General features: G+C 40.6%; 1 protein-coding gene across 5 annotated transcripts in view; it reads left to right on the top strand.

Moving 5' to 3' along the window:
- The first annotated feature begins 3,354 nt into the window (after positions 1–3,354).
- The window catches only part of rubcn (rubicon autophagy regulator), a 30,099-nt gene continuing 12,090 nt past the window's right edge, over positions 3,355–21,363 (top strand). The window contains exons 1-14 of one of the 5 annotated variants that reach the window (XM_063494847.1): positions 3,355–3,623; positions 5,490–5,643; positions 7,269–7,352; positions 9,180–9,339; positions 9,456–9,562; positions 9,790–10,015; positions 10,784–11,215; positions 11,835–11,882; positions 12,788–12,883; positions 14,638–14,753; positions 14,965–15,160; positions 16,138–16,245; positions 17,535–17,609; positions 20,256–20,316. In XM_063494847.1, the coding sequence (XP_063350917.1) occupies positions 3,586–3,623; positions 5,490–5,643; positions 7,269–7,352; positions 9,180–9,339; positions 9,456–9,562; positions 9,790–10,015; positions 10,784–11,215; positions 11,835–11,882; positions 12,788–12,883; positions 14,638–14,753; positions 14,965–15,160; positions 16,138–16,245; positions 17,535–17,609; positions 20,256–20,316 (1,901 nt within the window). In that variant the 5' untranslated portion in view covers positions 3,355–3,585. The remainder of the gene's footprint in view (positions 3,624–5,489; positions 5,644–7,268; positions 7,353–9,179; positions 9,340–9,455; positions 9,563–9,789; positions 10,016–10,783; positions 11,216–11,834; positions 11,883–12,787; positions 12,884–14,637; positions 14,754–14,964; positions 15,161–16,137; positions 16,246–17,534; positions 17,610–20,255; positions 20,317–21,363) is intronic. The other 4 variants (XM_063494846.1, XM_063494850.1, XM_063494849.1 and 1 more) reach the window with 4 other exon arrangements.

Below are 21,363 nucleotides of genomic sequence, written 5' to 3'. Positions count from 1 at the left end.
AATTTTTCCAAGGAGGAAGTAACTCTGCCTGCTTGCCTCAACGTCTCCTGAAGGAGGACGGAAACTGACACCAGCACAGATGAAGGCATCACTCATCACCTGCCTGACATCTCAGGCATTTTCAAACCAACACAGCTACAACATCTGAAACTGAAAGGTCTTTATTCAGCTTTATTTGGAATACCGTGCTTTTCTTTTCCAAGTATCCCTCTGGCCTGAATCTCTCAGTTAGCTGAGTTTGTGGTCACATGTAAACCAATTTAACTCTAAGTTGTTTTTCTGGGACACTCTTATGTAATAAATCCTTTTCATTTATTAAAACGGACCCTCGGCTGTCATGACCTCTTCGGTACTGGCTCAATTTGATTTTTGGCAACGACCGAACAGCCAATAAACCAAATGCCCTTCCCTGCTCTTAACCATCGGCAAAATATGTGATTTATGATTTCTCTGGAAATATATGCTACATGCAAATATCTGTCGGTGTGATTATCTGAGGATAAATTGAGGAAACTGCTCTGTACGAAACTGAATAAGCATGAAATCATGTTTGCACTTCAGTTAACATTTACTTATAAAAAGTGGGAAATTTTCTAAATCTACGTGAGCTTCTTCACAGCCACCTTTTGCCTCTTTGAACTGCAAAACATCAGTCGACACATACAGCTAATGCTGTTTGCACTGGGCTGTAAGAGTCTTTCTTAAGCTTCCCTATCTTTCAAACCTCTTTCTCTTGAAAACTGTGAATGCTTTCAACGTTTATACCTAAAATCTGGAATAACATGTATCAGGAGTTGGCCTTGGCTGAGTCAAACAGCAGGTTGATGCCCTTACTTGCACTTTTCTGCAGAAAACAGCGACTTCCTTGGAACGCGGTTCTCTGTGTTTACAGGTGGCGTCATGTGGATCCAGTTTCCTTGTCAGAGTTTTACAGAGTTGCATCTAATCTCATCAAGGTTAATTCAAGTCAGATTAAAAAGAGAATGAAGATTTCACCTTTCAGTTTCAGATGTTGTTGAAGATTTCACCCTGTTTTATTTACCCCTTAACTTTCAGCTTTATTTGAAGTTTTTGGTTTTTATGTCATTGCATTCATAATTTTTTCATTGCTCGGCCAGGAATAATGAAAGATGGTCTGCATTTTGCACAAAATGGCAAAATTCATACTTTAGTTTTCTCAGTTTTTCTTCTATCTGCTGACATTTAAAGGGCATGTATTTGTGGCTACGCTACAACACAAAGGATGCAAACTGCACGTTGCTGCAAAACTAAAGAACTGGATGGACCAGGTTTTTGTGTCAGCGTGACAGGTCTTCCCAACCACATACTTTCCACACATTATTACATGTGGTCATGCGGCAGCATGTTCACCCCGTATTTGCTCACAACTGGGAGTGTTTCAAACGTCACTGTGAGCAAATACAATTCAGCAAATGCAACACTATGAATGAAGGAAGAACTCTAAAATCAACATTTCCGCTCCTTGATTTGACTGCGATCTTGTCACCTGACATGTTCTGACTCATGACAGGTGGTAAAATGTGTGTCAATGGTCAAGATGGGTCATATTAAATATGTTGAGTGCAACTTAATGGTTTATTAAACCCTGGTGGAAAGCTGCTGGTACAAGGTTACATCACTTCATTCTCCTGCTTCACTAAATTTCAGATGGAAATATTGAATTTAAATTTTTTATTTTTTTTTAAATTCTATGACCATATAAATCAGATTAGCTCTGATGAGCCAAGCAGGACATCTTAATCTTTAAAGAACATTTGATTACACAAAAATATCACATGGAAGCATTTACCCCATCTAATACCAAAATTAAACTGCTCTTTCGAGTTGGTTAAAGTAAATCCAATAAATAGATTATGAAATTACATTTTGGCATAATCAACATTTTTGTTTTTGGTTACGGTTTGTTGACAGTGGTGCTGTACTGTTTCTGGAGGTACATTCTTCTTTGAAAGTGAACATTGTTGATATTTCCAGAGAGTACGGAAATAAGGTCGGACGTCTCTGTTACGGTCAAAGTATTCCTTACGTCTGACTCAGCTAAGAATGTCTAACGTTGTATAACACAGACACGCACTGTCAAATAGCACAGAGGAAGGAAGTCTTATTCAATCACAGGGGTGATTTGTACATGGCGAGGGACTGTCCACGTTATACATGTCCATGTGCGTTATGCAAGGGCAATTACTCACCATTCAGTCATTTGTAACCACGCCTGGCAGTTACTGAGGATGAAAGTTTGCTGTTACAGGGAAACACTGTACTCCGCTGACTCTCCACTGCCATCAGGCGTCACAGCAGAGTCGTACGGCCTCGTGCAGACACACAGTGTAAGACTGGCGCCATCATGTGGGGATGGCAGAAAAGTAGCTTCGCCGGCCACTTTATTAGGTACACCTGCACAACCGCTCATCGACAATCATATTTAACTCCGTTAACAGCTGGCTGTAACCAAGGTCTGTGCCATTTCTGAAGGGAAAATGTGGGGTTCAAGCCGGTACTAGTACCTAATAAATTGGTCAGAAAGTGAAAAAATGTCATTTCTGCACTAAAATCCTTTCGACTGTATAAATCTCTTCTGGTTGCTATTTATTCTTTCTATTCTATTCTTGTCTCGTTGTGAACACATTTTTAACTAAAGTAAAAAGATCTTTCTACGGGACAGAATTGAAACCGGAAGAGATTCTCCTATTCTTATTATTGTGCATACTGGTCAAGTGGGACCAGTGCCACAGCGATAAGTAATAATAATAATAATTATTATTCGTATTTTTTCACGCTGTTTAAAGAGTCGTATCTATGCCTTCAATATGTATATATATATATATATATATATATAGAGAGAGAGAGAGAGAGAGAGAGAGAGAGAGAGAGAGAGAATCAGTAGTGAGCATTAGTACAATATTACAGTCCACTGTAGTTACAAGTAGATTTTCAGATTAATTCCCTCATTTATTATATCAGGCTGTCACTGGTAATCATAATAATTTATTTTTTGAGTAAATGTTTCAGTCTACTGCAGTGTAAAATTATAACGGTCAGTGGTAATTCCCTTGCTGTGGCTATGGGTTTAATCTTTGCTAATATTTTAAAGTTTCAGCTTGAAAATATAGACCTGCAGTACTACTCTGTAACAACAGGTGGCGACATGGACCGGGTTTCTATCTAGTCTTCTAGAAAGCTCTTTCCTCACTCGCCGCCTAAAAGCCTTAACTCTTTATAAACTTATTTATAAAACACAACCGAGCCTTTTATTTTTAAATTATTTGCAAATTAACTGAGGGCGGTATTATCTGGTGTTATTTTAAAGTAAGCACTGTTACGTTAAATAGTGGGCAGAGCTACGCAGAACACTACCGCCCACTGATGATTGTAGCAGGTCATGCGGCCTCCACTGTTTTGATCCACGGCTCTGACAGACAGGGTAGAGATGGCGGAAGACTTTAAGTCCGGGTGACTCTTTCAAACAACCCTGCTACTGTGATACATCTCTATTGTACTTAACAGGACGGGATATTCTCCGAGAAGCTGGCGGCTTTGTACGGCACTCGGTTCCTCCCTGAGGACATGGAGATCAGGGCAGAGGGAGAATCGGAGGAGCGCAGGTGAGTGACAGGTTGGGCAGCGTTGGTATACGGCTAACACCCATGGTTTCATAAACAAGGCAACTAAAGAGTTATGTCACTGGTTACCTGTGAGCTTTGTTTAAAAAGATGACCAGCAGTGAACACATTTAAGCTGAGCCAACTGTAAAAAATGCCAGGCTAAGTAGGTTTGAACACTAGTGAAGAACTAATACCAGTATTACCCGTTAAGCTAGGCTAGGCTAACCTGACATGCCAAGGTTTGACAGGCTGGAGCTAATGGCTCTATCCCAAAGGTCTTCTGGTTTATTATTTACTGTGTTGTAAAAAATATGGCGTTGTTAGAATGCACATTTGGAAGATGAGGGAAAGGCTTGTATTCGTTAGCGTTATTAGAGCTGTTAGCTGTCATACAGTGAGATTGTGCTAACAGCTAAACTGACCACATAAAGTAACTGTTGTCTAATAAGATTAAATATGGGTTATATCAGCAAGCTAAGCAGGTGGTTATTTGTTATGAAGGTTTACTGAAGATCAGCAGAATTACTGACAGTGCAAGTACTGGAAGACTTTTGGGAAGTTCAAGGATTTCCAAGTGTTTTCCCTAGCAGATTAGAAGGATACATGTTTGCAGATCCTCTTTGCACAGCACTGGGTTTCTCGTACATGAACACGCACAGATAAGAGTGGAAGGTAATCCTTAAAACCTCAGTCTCTCCGAGTCTAGAGGAATTTTACCCCTGGATGTGGAGGTGCTAATTACATAACTTTACCCCTCTCACAGATGCACCACGCTCCGCAGTATGTGCAGAATGCTCGCTAACCTCCGGCCTCGTCCCCCCCTACACTCCTGTGTTACACATATTATGTGATTTCATTAGTTGGCTCTGTGTCTTAACTCGTGATGCTGCTGCTGCTCAGAAATTCTGCTGATGCCTAAGAAAAGGCCTTGTGTTCACTGTTGTGCTTCTTCCAGGTTTTATTGACTTTTCTAGCTGGCCGTTCTACTTTCACACACTGTCTCTGCCTGAGATACTGTTTTTGATCTATTAGGAAAATAAATTGTTGTGATTGTCTTTGGCCATGTCAGCCTAGATCAAAGAACTCTTAAGTCTGGTTTCACAGCCTTACAACACATAATCTTCTGTATTTTGTTGCAGTTGTGTTTTTATATTATCTACTGGATTTATTTAACACCATGGAGCACATGTCCAGTTAAGTTCTCCTATAATCAAGGAGTTCACCCTCAGTTGTTAACGTGAAGGGTTCTTTGTTTAATTTTTTTCATTTGTGTGCTGCTGGTGAAGTTTGACTTGCTGAGCTGAGGGGGAATGAGGAAGTCCTCTGAGCCAGCAATTTATGGCTCTTGGGGAGTGTCCATTATCTAGTATCTGACTTTTTTTTTTTTTTTTTGAGCAACAACCTTCCACTGCTGACTGTATCCTAAAGATAAGGGTTGACTCTGTACTCAGTGGGTACATGTCAACGAATGAATTTGTTTTGCAGTATACTTCATGAAGGTACTTGTAGAATTCAAGTGGGCTCTCACTAGGTTCAAGACCCGCCTTTTATTTACATTTGTACACAAAATATAGAACGTCATGTATCATAACATCAATAATGGGTTCAAACGTACTGACCTTTCCTGATAGACAGACTCTTGTCTATCAGGAAAAGTCCACATGTTCATGTTGGGATGTAATGACACTGCTCACACATTCAGTGATGCTCAGCATTTCCAATAAGTCATTGAATTTCTGATTATTTCCGAGAAAAGAATTTTGGTCTAGATGATTAATGGATTAATCAGCTGCATTGCCAACACCAGAACCTCTGTACCTCCTCCCTCTTTGTTAAACGTCTTCTTGCTTCCCTGTTGCCTTGCAGAAAGGAGCACTGGAAGCTGCTGTCCAGCCTGAAGACCACAGTGGAGGGCCTCTTGTCCACCAACAACCCTAACGTGTGGTCGCGGTATGGTGGCTTGCAGCGGCTGCACAAGGACATGAACAACATCCTCAGCCATGGACTGAGGAATGAGCAGGTCAGCACACGAAGCCCATATCGGTCACAACAAAAAACCTTTTTTTTGTTTTTGTTTTAACAGAACAAGGATGGCATTTACTAAAATTTCACCACCATATTCGCATGCTTGGGGGAAAATAAAGAATGCTGATTTTGCTAGATACGTCCTGTGTGTTTTGTATCTTATTACTCGTGCTGTGTCTGTGCCATCTGATTCTGGTATGAAGACAAAAACACTTTGTGTTGCACTGAAGGTGCATTTAATCTGATCAACTGTATCAACACAGCATGCCTGATGAGGTTTTGGTGCATGCATTTATTGAGACTTGGGATGTTTACTTGAGTGATATTGACAGAAGTGCTGTGTTTGTATTGAAAAACCTGTTCTGATCTGACAGATACTCTACATATCATGGTAATGGGAGTACCTGCTTTGGAAACCACCTGCCGTCAAATTAAATTAAAAACAAAAGTGAAACACAAATGTGAACTAATCAGGAAAAAATAAAACCATAATAAATCTGGCCGGGATGGAAGCGTGTGATTTTTATCAGGTGGTTTACAGTCATGTGGGGGGAAAAAAAAGAAGTTTTCACAGGACTGTGCAGTCTTGTGAAATCTAAATACACCCTTACGTCCGTGAATTAGGAGGATAAGACGCAGGAAGGTGCAAGTGTATTTGATTAACAGATCATCAGGAAGTGTGAGGACCTCCTGTAGAAGCAAATGTTTTGGTGGTTTGATCGTCAGTTAGCATGTTAAGTGCTAAATGATGGTATAATGGGGGGAAAAACAACAGAACAGGTTTGGCTTGTTTGACAGCGTTACCAGGGAAAGACTCTTCTCTCTAAAATGAACATGGCAACAGGGCTTAGGCTTGCAAAACCACATCTGAACAAATCATAAGACTTCCGGAACAATGTCCTTTGGACAGATGAGAGCACTTTGGAGAGTTTTGTCTATAGTGCACAGCATCATGTCTGGTAAAAATCAAACGCACTATACCAGTGCAAACGCCTCATACCAGCTGTCAAGAACTGTAGTTGAGAAGTGATGATTTAGGCTTATTTTGCAGCCACATGAATCGGGACATCTTGCAGTTGTTAAACTCTTCTGCATATCAAAGTATTTTTGAGTCAAATGTGAAGCCGTTGGTCCGACAGTTAAAGCCTGGTCAACATTATGTAATGCAGCATGAAAATAATCCCAAGCACAACAGAATGGCTGAAAAAGAAAAGAATCACAGTAGTGCAGCCGCCCAGTCAAAGTCCAGATCTCAGCCTGATTGAAATGCTGTGGTGGAGCCGTGAGAGCTGTGTATAAACAAATGCCTGCAAATGAACTGAAGTGGTGTTGTAGAGAAGCTGCTCCAGAGCAATGTGAGAGACTAATAAAGTTAAACAGAAAATCATAACTTCAAGTTATTGTTACTAAGGGCGATTCTGCAAACTACCAATTCATCAAAACTTTCTTTTTAACTAACTGGATGAATATTTTCTTCATTTTTTTTTCAGTTGCCCTTCTAAAACTTAAGGAAAATATGATATTGAAACACAACTCTCGTTCTTCATAATGACTTACTGTATTGGTTGAAGCTGATACTTTTGAAACTGGGTCATACAAGCCTCTGGCCTTGTGTTGCAGGTGTACTACAAGCAGAGAAACTATTGGCCGTTTGTTTGGTGTGTTCGCTACATCAGCCCACAACTCGCCTCCCACGTTGAACAGGTATGCCCAGCCATGTTAAAGCTGGGATGTAACTTTTTTCTTTTAAACTTTCCTGACACATAAATATTTCTACTAGACTTTCTGTGCATGATTCAATTTCTTTCTTATTCTAAACTGTGATACAGACTCTTATTTTATCCTCTGGCTGAAACAAGCTGCTTTAGCGCTCACCCACTTTAAGCCAGCTTTCTTCTGATTGGCTGGCCTTGACAAACAGAGATTTGGAACAGCAGTTCAAAAAGAAAAAAATTAAAAAGTATCTTTATTTAATCAAACACTGCAAGTTTTTTGTTTTTATATTGTGATTTACATTTTTTTCCCTAAATAATGTGGCAAAATGTATATTTTGAAAATACAGTATACACTCTTTTGGCTCAGGTTCTCCTTAACTAAATAATTAATAGTTGCTGTTTAGCAGTGTTTATGAGAAAAATATGCTACTCTGATTTAATGCTAAGTGTGATGTGTGGTTTATTTACTTTACATTAGTTGCTAATGTGGTTTTCATTTCTAAATCAGTTTCTCCTCCATCGGGGGTCGCTTCGTTTCCTACTTCTGAGTCATCTTGTTCAAAAGCTTTAAACAGTGTGGTGTGTTGTTTCTTTTTCTTTTTTTTATTAGTTTACTGTAAATGTGGAACCTGTAAAAAGAGCTAATGTTTCAGTTCTCCAATCCTTGTTCACAGCTACCAGGGATGCACACATGTATGTTTATATCTTTTATGTTGTTGCTGTTGCTGTGTTTTAGTTTTGAAAGTATAGCAAGTTTCCTGAGAGAGCTGCAAATGCAAAGAGTAAGCAATTACATAATTTAGGCTCAGTAGAAGCATTTGTTTACTACAAACCAAACACATCTTTAGTGTGAAGGTTGCATTTAAGAACATGACACTGTTGGATTTGGAGGATTTATCTGTTCTGGAGGAAAAATGATAGTTTACTTTGTTTTAACCTGTAATGTGCTCTTGTCCCATCAAGCCTGAAGCGCTAGATTTGCTGGAACTGCATAAAGTGATGTTAGAATGTGTTTGAGAAAAATAGCACGGGCCTTATAATAAATCTCTTGAAAAATCCCCCCCAAACTCACATGATCTGATGCCCTGGGTAGAGCCACTACACTTGCTTAAGTTGCTGACTTTTTGCTTCCTAGTGTGTTGTGGAAAACGGTCTGCCTTTAACCCCAGTCCTGTCTGTCAGGGGGTAATGGAGTTGTATAACAGCAAATGGACTTGGAGTAATCTAGTTATCCTCATTATTCCCCTGGTGTTACAGATCAGCAGGGCTCACTCGGGCATAATGCAATCACCATGTGATGATTGTTTGTTGTTCATATCTGAGCCGCCGTCCTCTAGTTTTGTGCTGCTTTTTATCACCTGACATTCCACTTGTTTTTCTCTCTTTTCAAGCCTGGTGTCTATTTCTGTCTCTTCTTCCTAAACCCTCCTCATAGCTTTAGACCAACAGGTGGGAAACACTTATGGGGAATGTTTGCAGGAAAACTCATAAGAGGAGCAGTTAGGTTGACTCAGTGTTGGCTTAATGTTTCTTTTAACAATAGAAACTAGTTTGAAATATACAGAAGAAGATATGAGTAGGTGTTAGAAACAATTAACTGCCAAGGATGAACTCCAAAGCCAAAGCCAGCACCACCTGCTGAATGGTCACAAAAACAAAATCCAGTTAAGGAAATGTGCATGGCCTCATCAGCCGAAATGTTTCTGGTTTACAAGTTTGATCACATAATTAGAGATGGAAATGTGCTTTTACAGACATATAAAAGTTTTAGCCTGTGTCAACACTTTCCCAACTGCTGTTCTCTGTCCATCCTCAGTTCAGGCACCTGGAGCCAGTACTAAGCACTGGGATGAAGACTGCTGGTGAAAGCTACAAGGCTGAGCGTTGGCTGCTTCACAGCTTACAGGTTCACATGCTGTCATCGCAGCTCCGACCTTTGCTCAAGCATCTGGGACACACGCGTAAATACTACAATGGTGAGCCACGTTAATAACAGCCCAGGTTGATATACTTGTATTAGAAATTGCTGTGGTGTATAAGTTGTGTTAACTTAGTTTTTCCCCCCCTCTCTCGTGCTGTGTCCGTCTTTCAGATGATGCTTTTCTGCTGAGCGAGCCTCATGTGACCGCCATGTTCCAGTGCCTGGAAGCTGTGGAGCAGAATAATCCCAAACTGCTCGCCCAAGTAGACACTGTTGGGGTGGGTTTTCTGACATCTTTGCACATATCACCTGTTTATTCATGAAAAGGTCACTTGTGCAAATGTTTTTCATCGCTGTTTCACTCAAGTTTGACCACACTGTAAACACATCATTCAGTTTTTAACCGTCACCCATCTTTGATGAGTGGTGTTAAAGTGATCGAACTTTTCAAAGAAAAGAAACTCCTTTTACTTTTATTAAAAATCTCTTTCTTTCTGCTGCCCAGCTGTCCCCTCTGAAGGGCCCACCTTGCCTGGGACTACTAAAGAGCCAGAGTCTGTGTGTCTTGCCTGGATCTGGTGGGGCCTGGAGAAACGCCGACAAGGCTCCCAGTAGAGAATCTCTAAGCCGCAGACTCACCACCTCCAACTGCTCTCTGCGAGAAGCAGTCGCCACCAGCCAAAACTCTGCAAGCACTACAGCAGCTGGATCCTCAAACAGCAACAGCACAAGTGAGAAAAGAGGCTGGGTTGTGGATTTCTTTTTTTATTTTTTCTTATACTTAAAGTGTCTTGATGCATGCTCAATCATCCAGGTAAGTAAATCTCCAAAAGTTGATTCTGTTCATCTGGACGTAGCGTTTTCAGTGGGAGAAACGTTTCATCCAAGTGACTTCTTCAGTCTCAGCTGACTGCAGGTTTCCCCGATCTTATAAACAGTACATTTGCATAATGACTGAAACCAGCCCAGTGAAGGAACAATGGGCTGGGAAGTCAGTTCCTTCCTCATAATTATGCAAATTCTCATGACCATTGATCAACAACCACTGATCAATGGCCATGAGTATCATTCACAGAGAGTTGGGGAATGTCCCCTCTCGGGTGGATTTGTGGTAAGGCGCTATGAATACACTACAGTTTGTATGTGAATAGGCAGGCTGAGTTAACCGTACAGAGGCCTGATTGTTTGTGGGCAAAGCCAATTGGTGAAGAATGTGTTAATGCAGTCGGCGAAGTCAGTGTCCTGAGCTGAATGTGCTCACTGAAATGGCCAAGGGTGGTTAAAAAATAGCTTAAGTGGATTTAAAATCTCTGCAGCGTGTCACCATTTTTAGACAGTCAGTTTGTATAAACAAAAACAGACATGCACGACGGCTTGTGTACATACGCAAGCCCTCATGGGGCAGAAAATTCTGGGAGTAAAATTTGAATATGTGAAAAACCAAAAACCCATAAGCAAAATCTGAGTACAAATCTTAATCTGTCCCATTTGTCTTGCAGACACTACCTCTCAAACCAGCAGCCTGGAATCTGAATGGGTGGTTGTCACCAGTCCGGGGGAGAACGCACGAGGTGCGTCACCCCCACCTGGCTCAGCGTCCATCCCTTCAATCTCATTAACGGACACCAACTCGACGCCCTCCTTCCTTCAGCCCGAGGCCGACGAGTACGTTGGCGGCGGTGACTCTGACGATGGTCCAGAGTATTTGGCCATCGGTAACCTCGGGCAACGCAACGATCGACGCAATTCCCAAAGCTCCACCCACAGCAGCGAGCGGGGGGGGAACACGGACCAATCCCTGCAGCGTTCTACTACACAGGCCCCGCAGAGGCGTTCATCTTTTTCAGAGGGCCAGAAGGGGCCGGGGAGGGGGCTCAAAGGACACACTCGATCATTCTCTGACACAGGGGTCAATCAGAAACTCAGGAATGGTGAGTAGGAGATTTCAAGAGTTTCCATTTGGAAGGGATTGTTTTATTTATTTAAATTACAGTGTATAGCAATTTTCTGTTTAATTAAGGAGCCTCTCTTTCCTATGAGAAACATTTAAAGATAAACTTGTACTTCAAAATTGATTGTAATACTTCCAAAAGCGGTGAAGTTCAGCTTCAGCTGGTTCACTTCTTGCTTAGTCACTTTGTGTTGCATGTTCATAGATCACAACATGGCCTTTAGTACTTGTGGTATTTATTTGTAATTGTCTGGCGTGTTTCTCTGGAGCGAGTTTGTAAATTTCTCAAGAGTTTAGGTCATTTTCAGAATTAAACTAACCCTAATTTTACTGTAAGTAGCAGAAATGTACCCGACTAATGCAGTTAAGGGTGAGGTTAAGCTGTAGTTCTACCTGCATAGTATGTGTGTTTTTTCATAGCTCTCTGATATGCGGTTAAGCCGTGTTCTCGCACGCTTCCTGTCCGAGGTTTTAAAGCTTTCACTCAGTTAATATCGGCTCTGTTTGCTCAGACTGTTTCCCCTTTCTTGGCTTGAATTAATCATCTCTTCTTCTGCTCTGTCCTTCTCTTATCTCTCCCTTCTACTGTTTGCACAAAGGAGGGGGCCACAGAAAAATCACCATAATAATAGAGGACCCGGTAGCAGGTTGGCGGTGCAGTTTCACTGTACTCCATCACATGACTTCTCATCTCCCCCTAAAAAGTTCTTTGTGTGCATGGTGAAGAACTCCATCCCTCTTATTTTCCACTCTTGTCTTCAGCCCATCATTTGTGTTTTTGATTTTTAAGGACTGTTTTCTTCTTATTTGTTTATTTAAACCAAATCAAATTGGTGTGGAAAAAGTCACACTTTATCACTTTGTTTTCTTTTGTTCTGGGACTCTATTACAATTCACACCTTGGCTCATGTGACCCTTACGACTCGCATGACAATGAGGTGGGTCAATGACTCTCAGAATCGTCAGTGTTACAGCCCCATTAGAGGTTAAATACCTGGGAGTGTCCCATCTATTTGAGAACCCAAAAAGCAACATTGCCCTTAACTGAAGTGTGATGGGGGTGACCGGCGACCATAAAGGTTCCCTAAGACCATGTGTCAGTATTATATTCAAAGAATCATGTAGTCTTGTCTTTTCTTCTGATGTTTTGAAGTTTTAATATAAATTCTGGAGCTCACAGAGAGGAAGATTCCCAATGCAAAACATAACTTTAATGCAGTATTGTTTACACTTGCAAAGCAATGACAGTGTAAACAATACTGTAAGTTTGCGGTCTTTAAGTAAAAGTGGGTCACTGAGTGATATATACTACCTCTGTTTCACTCTGCAGTTAGGCTGGTTGGCACTCAAAGCCACATTTCTGTTTCAGTGTAGCCATACACTACACAATAGCCTTAGACGTCATTGTCCAACACAAAGCATTTAACCAGCTGCTTTTCCTTCAAGCATGTTTGCATCCATTTCTTTTAAAAGAATACTGTAATGAGGTGAATGACTCTCGATGATAAAAAGGTATTAACACACATACTTTTTTTTTGTGTGTGTGTCTCAGAATCAGCAGGCGAGGACTGCTGCATGAAAGACTACAACCCGTTCTCACCTCAGCACAGTGATACCAGCACATCCAGTTCTCTTTACATGGAGTCTTGTGAGTTTTCTGTGTGAATACTGACACGCATATGTCAGCTGACGTCTTGATGAGTTTTGTTTATTCAAAATGCAATTAGGTCATTAAATAGAGATCGACAGACCATGTGACTTTCGCGCATTGCATTGTAGGTATGAATGGCAGCAAAATCAAAACACTGCATCAGGCGCTAGCATTTCCAGCACCGGTAATCATTCATTCTGCGGTTTTAATCCCTACCTGCATTTTATTTGCCCCCAAAACAGTTATGTACAAAAATGAAGGAGAACACGGCAGGTCCATACAAAGACAGACTTGACGAAAAGGCAAAAAAAGGTACGAGGAAAAAATCAAAGGAGTGAAAGGGTTAGACCCATACGAGCATACAGAGTGGGCTAAAGACGTTAGCATGCTGCCCAACTTTCATCACACTCATATTTAGAATTATATGGTCCTAAGTTTTGTGAGTGCATACACTCACAAAATGCTTAGTAACTTCAGATCCCTGCAACAAGCCCAGGTCCAATTTACTTTGGTGATTTGGACTATTTCATTTTACAGCTGTTGTTAAAATTTTTCCTTTATCTCCTTTACAGGCCAACGCAATCTATTTGTCTTTTCAGGTTGTAGTATTACAACCTTTCAGATCCAATAGAAATAAAATAAGTGTTTCATAATTCATTCCATTTATTGTCTTTATTTATAACTGGCATTATTGTTTCATTTTATTATAGAATCTTACAAGAAAGACGCAAAATTGTATTCCATTATGCTTTATTAGCTGCTTCGGTGAAAAACAAAACAACAATGCAAAAAAACAAAAAAAAACCCCTCAAAACACTGCAAAACAACATACTGGAAAACAGTTATTCATCACTTGATTGCTTCAATACAACACTTGGGCACGTATATGCGGGACTTTTCGTGGCTGTTTTGATATCGCTCTCTCTCTTAACCGATCAAATCTCGCTGTGGTAGCAGCTTTAAACTTGGTCTGACCCAGGTTGATAGAGGGTGCCCAGTCTGGATCGCATTCCAGCATTTTGTAGGCTGGTTTTCCTAAAAAACACAACAAACATTTGCAGGCAAAGCCACAGTGAACAAAGCAGCATAGCGCAACGAATTCAGTTCAAATCCATATAAGACTTATTTGTAACCCATATCAACAATTATGTTATGATAAATTACGTATTAACTACAACAAAAGACTTACCTTTGTGGAAATGCTTGGAGCAGACTAACATGTGAGCTGGAGTGTTCTGGAACGTTATATTTGGTCTTCGAATAGCTGTAATCCAGGCCATCCGTCGGCTCTTCGTGACTTCGGAAACATGACTTGAACAATTTTTCTTCCACGAAGGAATCCGATAAAAACCCATCTCTTTACCCGTCGGCTTCCCGTGGCTGTCATGTGACCGCCTATGGCAGTTAATAATACAACAGCTTGCCATTCTTTGTGTCTCAGTTTATCTCTGTGTGACTGTTGTCTTGTAATAGCCCGCGCGCGCTGCCACTTGCCACTTGTACCTACAATCCTTTGCGGTTTTACCCCGGAAATGACGTCACATTTTCGATCTCTATTGTCCAAGATTATGTAAAATAGATAAAAGTAAATCTGTCTTGACCAACACCTCAATTAAAAAGTGTTTCTTCTGGCAGCCAAAAATCAGAACCTTTTGATTTGTAGGCAACATTATGGCACTTAAATTCCAGTGCAGTGTGTAAATGTCTGTTTTTATGGCTTTGTGTTTCTGTGTATGCTTTGTTTACTTCAGATGGGTCCCAGTACAGCAGTACCTCAGAGGGGATGTTCAGGAGGCCGTCAGAGGGGCAGAGCCTCATCAGCTACCTGTCAGAGCAGGACTTTGGCAGCTGTGCAGACCTTGAGAAGGTCAGGGCTTAATTCATTGCAAATGTAAATTGAATCTCAGTGCAAACATAATTGAAATGGAGAAAAATGTAGAAATTATGGGTGAAGATATGATGATAGTTACAACCAAATTTCCCCTTGTGGGACAATTAAATTATTATTCTATTCTATTCTATACTTCTATTCTAGTTTCTGCCTCTGACTGCTTTTTAATTACCTCTGTGTGCTGCAGGAAAATGCCCATTTCAGCATCTCCGAGTCGCTTATTGCTGCCATCGAGCTGATGAAGTACAACATGCGGCGTCAGGAGGAGGGCGAGGAGGAAGGAGACAGTGACAACGAGATTCAGCAGCTGAAGCAGAAGATTCGCCTGCGGAGGCAGCAGATCAGACGCAGCCGTCTGCCGCCATCAGCAAACTCCCAACACGGTGCGCAAACATCAGTTACATGAAATCCTTTTGTCATGTGTACACAGACACAGTACTTCCTTCATGTGATTCTAGGTCTCTCGGTAGAGAGAGAGCTTTTTAGTTGTCAATCTTCAAAAACAATGTGTCTGTTTAATTAAAGTGGCTTTCACGGATGCACAGATCTTTAAAATAAGTATCAGCTTTTAATAGATCCTCACATTTAAATCAGATAGTAAGAACCTGCTTTTTTCACTTGAGGAACATTTCTAAACTTAGATCCATTGTGTCAACAAGTGAACTCGAGATGATAATACATGCTTTTGTCTCTACTAGACTTGACTGCTGTAACAGCCTGTTTACTTGTCTAAACAAGAAAGGGCTAGCTCGTCTACAGGTTGTTCAAAACTCTGCAGCGAGGCTACTGACCAGCTCGAACAAGGGAGCTCATATGACCCCTGTTTTAAAGTCGCTGCACTGGCCACCAATCAGATTTGGGTTCCATTTTAAAATTCTAGTTTTAACTTTTAGAGCATTACAGGGACAGGCCCCCCCTATATTGCCGATTTGATTCATACACATACTTCCACTCGCAACCTGAGGTCATCAAACCAAAACCTTTTAGTGGTCTTCCACACTCGTTTTAAAACCCGAGGGGACCGATCTTTCCAAGCTGTTGCACCCAGACTGTGGAATGCACTTCCTCTATTTCTACGGTGTTTGGACTCAGTGGAGACCTTCAAAAGGCAGCTAAAGACATTTTTATTTCAAAAAGCTTTTAATTAGACCAGGGTTTTTATGATGTATTTATGACTGTATTGTGTTTTTTACCTTGTAAAGCACTTTGACACATGTCTGTGAAAGGTGCTATATAAATAAACTTTACTTACTTACTTACATATACAGATGGACCACAAAAATACTGGAGAAACCATTTATGAATTTTTTTTTTTTATATTGCACATGTTGTTTATTTCTGTGTCCTTTCTTCTGTGCAGCTTTTCACTCCACTGACAGTGGAGGCTCCAGGAGGAGCTCTCAGGACTCCTGCCAGGGCCTGTCTGACTCGGGCTCAGCGGAGGAGGTGGAGGAGTGTGAACTGCGAGGTAGAGAGGGAATGAGGGAACACTGGGGGGGGGGGGGGGAGCTAAAAAATCAAATATATATGTTTTGGAATAATTATTAGTTTTATTTCTAGATTTTATAATTCATCATTGATTCGATTAATTCACTTTCTGGTCATAATTCATAACCTCTTCATCAGCCTGTCTGCTCACCAAGCATGTCACATTTCACCAAAGACCTTAAATATGAATGTCTGAGCGCAGAGGTCACATAATACTAGCTATTTCTGCTGTTGCCATTTATATATAGCTGTTAAAGTCATGTGATCACACACGCTAAGGATTTATATATTCATACTCATTTTGAAAGGCGTAGCTATTCTAGGAAGTCTGTCATATTTCTCATACTACAAACAACAGTAGTCTATGAATTGCTTTGATTCTGCTAATAAGGGTTGTGGTTTTTCTCGTGTCTTGGTGGGTTTTATGTATGAATGTATATACATGTGTTAACTGTACTTGGAAATGAACATGTTTGGGATTTCTGCTAACAGTAGGGCTGTCCTCTAACATTTAACTAAATGTTAGCAGAGGATAATTGGTTAGGTTGGTTGGTAGGGGGGAAAAAGAAACTTTGACCCAAAAGTTCTCAGGAAGTTACAAACATGGACAGATGAAGCTGATATTTAGTCATTCATCTGTCGACCTGATATCATTTACAACTCGTCTTTACTTTAGTCCTTTAGCACTGGTGCTTGTTACAGACTCTCTTCACTGGTTGTTGCAATACATTCAGATGTATTCCTGCTTTTGCAATAATGAAGCAGCAGTTTTTTGTTTTTGTTTTTGTGTGTGGTGTTACTGATAACATTCTTACCTAGAACTAAAATATTTTACTATTTCCTCAGAATATGAACTCAACAGCCATTTAATTCAATATACCTGTTAAAGTACTTATTAATTAAAATATTAAGCTGGTTAGTTGTAATACTGTGTTCAAGTTCAAACCAAACATCAGAAGGGAAGAAAGGTGTTTAGGAGAAACTGCTAACTTGTTATCTTTACACATAACCATGTGTGGGGTTTACTGAAACTGGTCTAAAAAGGAGAAAATATCCAGTGCGTGGCAGTTCTCTGGGTTAAGAAGCCTTGTTGATACCAGAGGTCAGAGGAGAAGATTGGAGTAAAATCATTTCATGTGTTTTCGCCCTTGTACCTGCATGACTTCCACATGTACATGCTTCTCTGGATGCGGTAGCGCAGTGTGGCACTGACACACACTCTGTGGAGTGTAAAAATGTATGCATGTGGTGACAGTTTGTGTCTCTCAGATGGCTGTGAGGGTCAGTCCCTGTTGGCGATGTCTCAGAACGGCCTCTCCCTGTCACTCGCCTCCCTCTTCTCAGGTATCTGCGGGCTGGAGTGGTGGGCGTGGCTCCACAGCTACTTACAGGCAGTTTACTGTGGCTGTGCGCCTCTGAGAGGAAGCTGGTGGTTCTACTCCAAACTGAAAAACCTTCTTTCATTAATCGCTCTAACTGTGCTGGATGTGGGTCATGCATAATTGCCGTGCTAGTTAGTGTTTTGGTTTTAAATTAATACTTTTTTTTAAAACTTCCATTTCACCCAGCTCTCACCACTAATTTTTATACTATTTTGCATATAAGGTTTTGCAGTAATATCTTATTTTTACCTGCTTTTATAGTTTTTAAGTATTTAATTCAGAGCTATGCAAGCTGTGCACCAAAGGCATTAAAAAATTGATGATACATTTCTGGGTTTAATTTACAACCAAATTACAAAAAAGTTGGAATCTGTGTAAAATGTGTATAAAAAGAGAACGTACAGATTTGTCTTATTTACAAAAGAACTTGGCCAACATGTCAAACATTTAAACTGACATTATGTAACATTTTAAGCTCATTTTAAATTTTACAGGAGTATAGCATCCCTTCATTAATTTCACAATAGCTGCTCTCCAGTCCTCAGTTGTCTTTGTTGTACTTTTATTTAGTTTTTCGTTTGTTTCATTGCGCTCCAAGATCTGGACTGCAGACAGGCCAGTTCAGGACATGGAGTCTGCAACATCTAGCTGAAATATTCAAGGTGTTCTCTGAAAACATGTCATCCTGATAGGAGCATATGCTGCTCTAAAACCTGTATATACCTTTCAGATCTGATGGCTGATGTACAAGCTGCTAATTCCATAGGCAGTAATGCACTCGCATACCATTGTTTGAAGTGAGTGCTGATAACACGCTGGATGGTCTCCATCTTGTGTTTGGTCATGTGGACAAAATAGGTTAGAAACACTTAGGCTTCAGCCTTTTGTTTCTTGTGTCCAAACTTTTTTGAGAGGTTGCTGCCATCAAATCAAAACAAGTTAATATTTATGTGTATAATATGTCTCAGTTTAAGCACTTGGTGTGTTTTGTTCTATTAAGAATAAAATGAGAGTGTATGAAATTTGCAAATCATTGCAAATGATAGAGTGCTGAATAACCACTCTTAGCAGTGGCAACATGCAGTTTCCTTCCATAACTAAAATCCAAACACAGTTGTGATGCTATCGGCTCATTCTCATGCTCACTCACATTTCCAGTTATTATATTTTCCTTGTTGTGTCCAGTATCTAATCTCTTTACAAGAACTTGTCAGTTTGGAGATGAGCCACCTGCCTCCTCACCTCAGTGAAACTGTGCTCTTGGCTTTTTGTGTTAGTGCTTGTTGCTCAATGCTCCGGGGTTTTGGTGGTGCAGGAAGACGAATGTGCCTGTACCTGTCGGGGTTTAAAGAGGCTCTCGGGTGGAGACGAGGGAGTTAACCAGTTGCATCCTGTGCCCGTACATTTGAGGTTATCACGTATTCATCCATCCATCCAACCATTCATCCCAGTCATTATTCATTACTTCCAACATGTGTCCAGTGACAAGCTGGTGTTGTCACACATGCATTCTTCCACCATGTGTTCATATTTAAAGAAGTTAGCTCAGTAACCAGAATGGTGCTCGGATTATTCCTGATAAGGTACACTTCAGGAGGAATAACAAAGAAGCGGTTATCTCTTAGGGGGATTTCATTTAGACATCACAGCTTTAATTTTCTCATAGCATTTTCCTGAAAATGCACCGTTTAAAGAGAAGGCAAAGAAATTGGCTAACACCACTGATTAAAATATCCCCACAAATCTAATCACCTTTCTAACTGTGCTGTAATTGCAACTCACTCCTCTGAACACAGACTGATCAAAAAGATCAACTGTCAGAGCTTCTATGCACACATGATTTACGTTGTGTGCCACTAATTGAAAATTCCACATTCTCACGATGATTTTTACTCATCTCGAGCAATCAGAACAAATGCAACCAGTCAGACCTTTGTATCTGTAGGTCTTGAGTTTGCTTAGTAGAAGCTATTCATAACACACATAATAAAAAGATTTTTTAAAGTCCATCTTATCTGTTCTGCACCAACTTTAATTGCCTGCAATCCTGAAATTTTGGCTGTAACCTGCACTCATATGAGCAAACAGGAATGTTGATCCTGAAAGAAACTGGTAAATCCATGCAGGCGGTCTCCTGTTCTGCCAAACCTGTGCTGCTTTTGTCTTTGCTCGCTTTTCTTTTTTTCTTAAGAACACGTTTTAGTGATGATTTTGAAACTGTTTAGCTTTCACTGCATGTTTTCTGCTTAAGTGAATTTAAAATTAGCTTGAACTAGAAGAGATGATATGATATTTTGGTCAAATTTATCTTGAGTTGTTTCACTTTTTAATCTTCAACCTTTTTGATTCATTTTTTTCACACATTGTTTAACTCTGCTTTGCTGTAGCAAATAGTGGCAACAAACCAAAGAAACACCATCCACTCGACAGTTGCTTGCAAGCCTGTGGAAGCCCTCTCTAGACAAATTTTATGTATCATCTGACACAAAAAAATCACTCTTTTAAAAAGTTGTCTTTGCTGTCTGTGGCTGCTGGATTAAAAATGAGTCCTGTTACTGTTTGTTTTCACTTGGTCAAATCTCCTTTAACTTTTTACTGTATCTTCTAGATGCAGACATAAAGCACAGTGTAAGCTCCAGCGGCAGATCTTTTCTCAGCTCAGATTCATTGTAAGTAAATTTTTCTCATTTCTCTTTACATCATAATTTTGTCAGTTTTACTTTAAAAAGTGGCTCAGTACCTCACTAAGGAACAGCCCTCTGGCTCGACAAATCATGGAAGCTCCACTACCACATCGTCGTTCTAGACAGACCAATCACTGCAAGGACAGATGGTCTCCTGACCCCCTTTATAGTAGCCACTGGCCCAACCACAGCCATTTTCAAATAGCCCTTTTCCTCTATTACTTACTGGGGTCAGCTCGGCTCAACTAGACTCTGTTTTTGAGGTTTTCTGTTAGGTGGTAGTACCTGATACCAGGTACCTTTTTATCACCTACTGAGCCGGGGTTCCAAACAATCTAAAGCGATCGGAAAATTTGACATCACTGCATGCCACCAATTTGACACTCAGTGGCGTCACTTGATGAGTCATGAGTGTCTCTACAGAAACCTGGCAACGAGGGAAATGACTACCCACAAAACACTATGGTTCCCGAGGCTGACAAAATGCCGTACACTGAGTAGCAGGTATACCGTCACCTCGATGTCCTCCATTGTTGTGGTGTTTATGTCGCATGCAAATGACATCACTGGACTTTCAGCTGGATTGCTGTAACGATCTGCGTACATTGGACGGTACTCAAGTCATTTTTCATTACAACTAAGTCAACTTGAGCCAAGTAGGTGCTAGGTGAAATAGGTTAAAAGTATTTCCTCTACGTGCCCATGCAAGTCGGGCATTGCAATGTGATATTGCACTGTTATTGTCATACTAATAACTTACTGATAATACACAAGGACCTATTTGGAGTTGAAGACCAGGGGTCCGTTCTTCGTACCTCGCTTACTACATCCAAGATCAAATGACACATCCAAGATCAAATCATCGCGCCAACTTTGAGCTCGCTAATCCGGTTCTCCGAACACACCTGTTGTTGACGATTAGTATAGCTGGATGAAGTAATGTGAGAAACATTGATCGGCAACCCTGTGATTGGTCGGCGAAGATGTCGAAGGAGCGCGCTCAGTATTTTACGGCAGCAGAGCAAGAACCTC

The sequence above is a fragment of the Pelmatolapia mariae genome, linkage group LG15 (assembly GCF_036321145.2).
Source record: "Pelmatolapia mariae isolate MD_Pm_ZW linkage group LG15, Pm_UMD_F_2, whole genome shotgun sequence".
Taxonomy (NCBI): Eukaryota; Metazoa; Chordata; class Actinopteri; order Cichliformes; family Cichlidae; genus Pelmatolapia; species Pelmatolapia mariae.
This window is presented reverse-complemented; position numbering and strand designations above follow the sequence as displayed.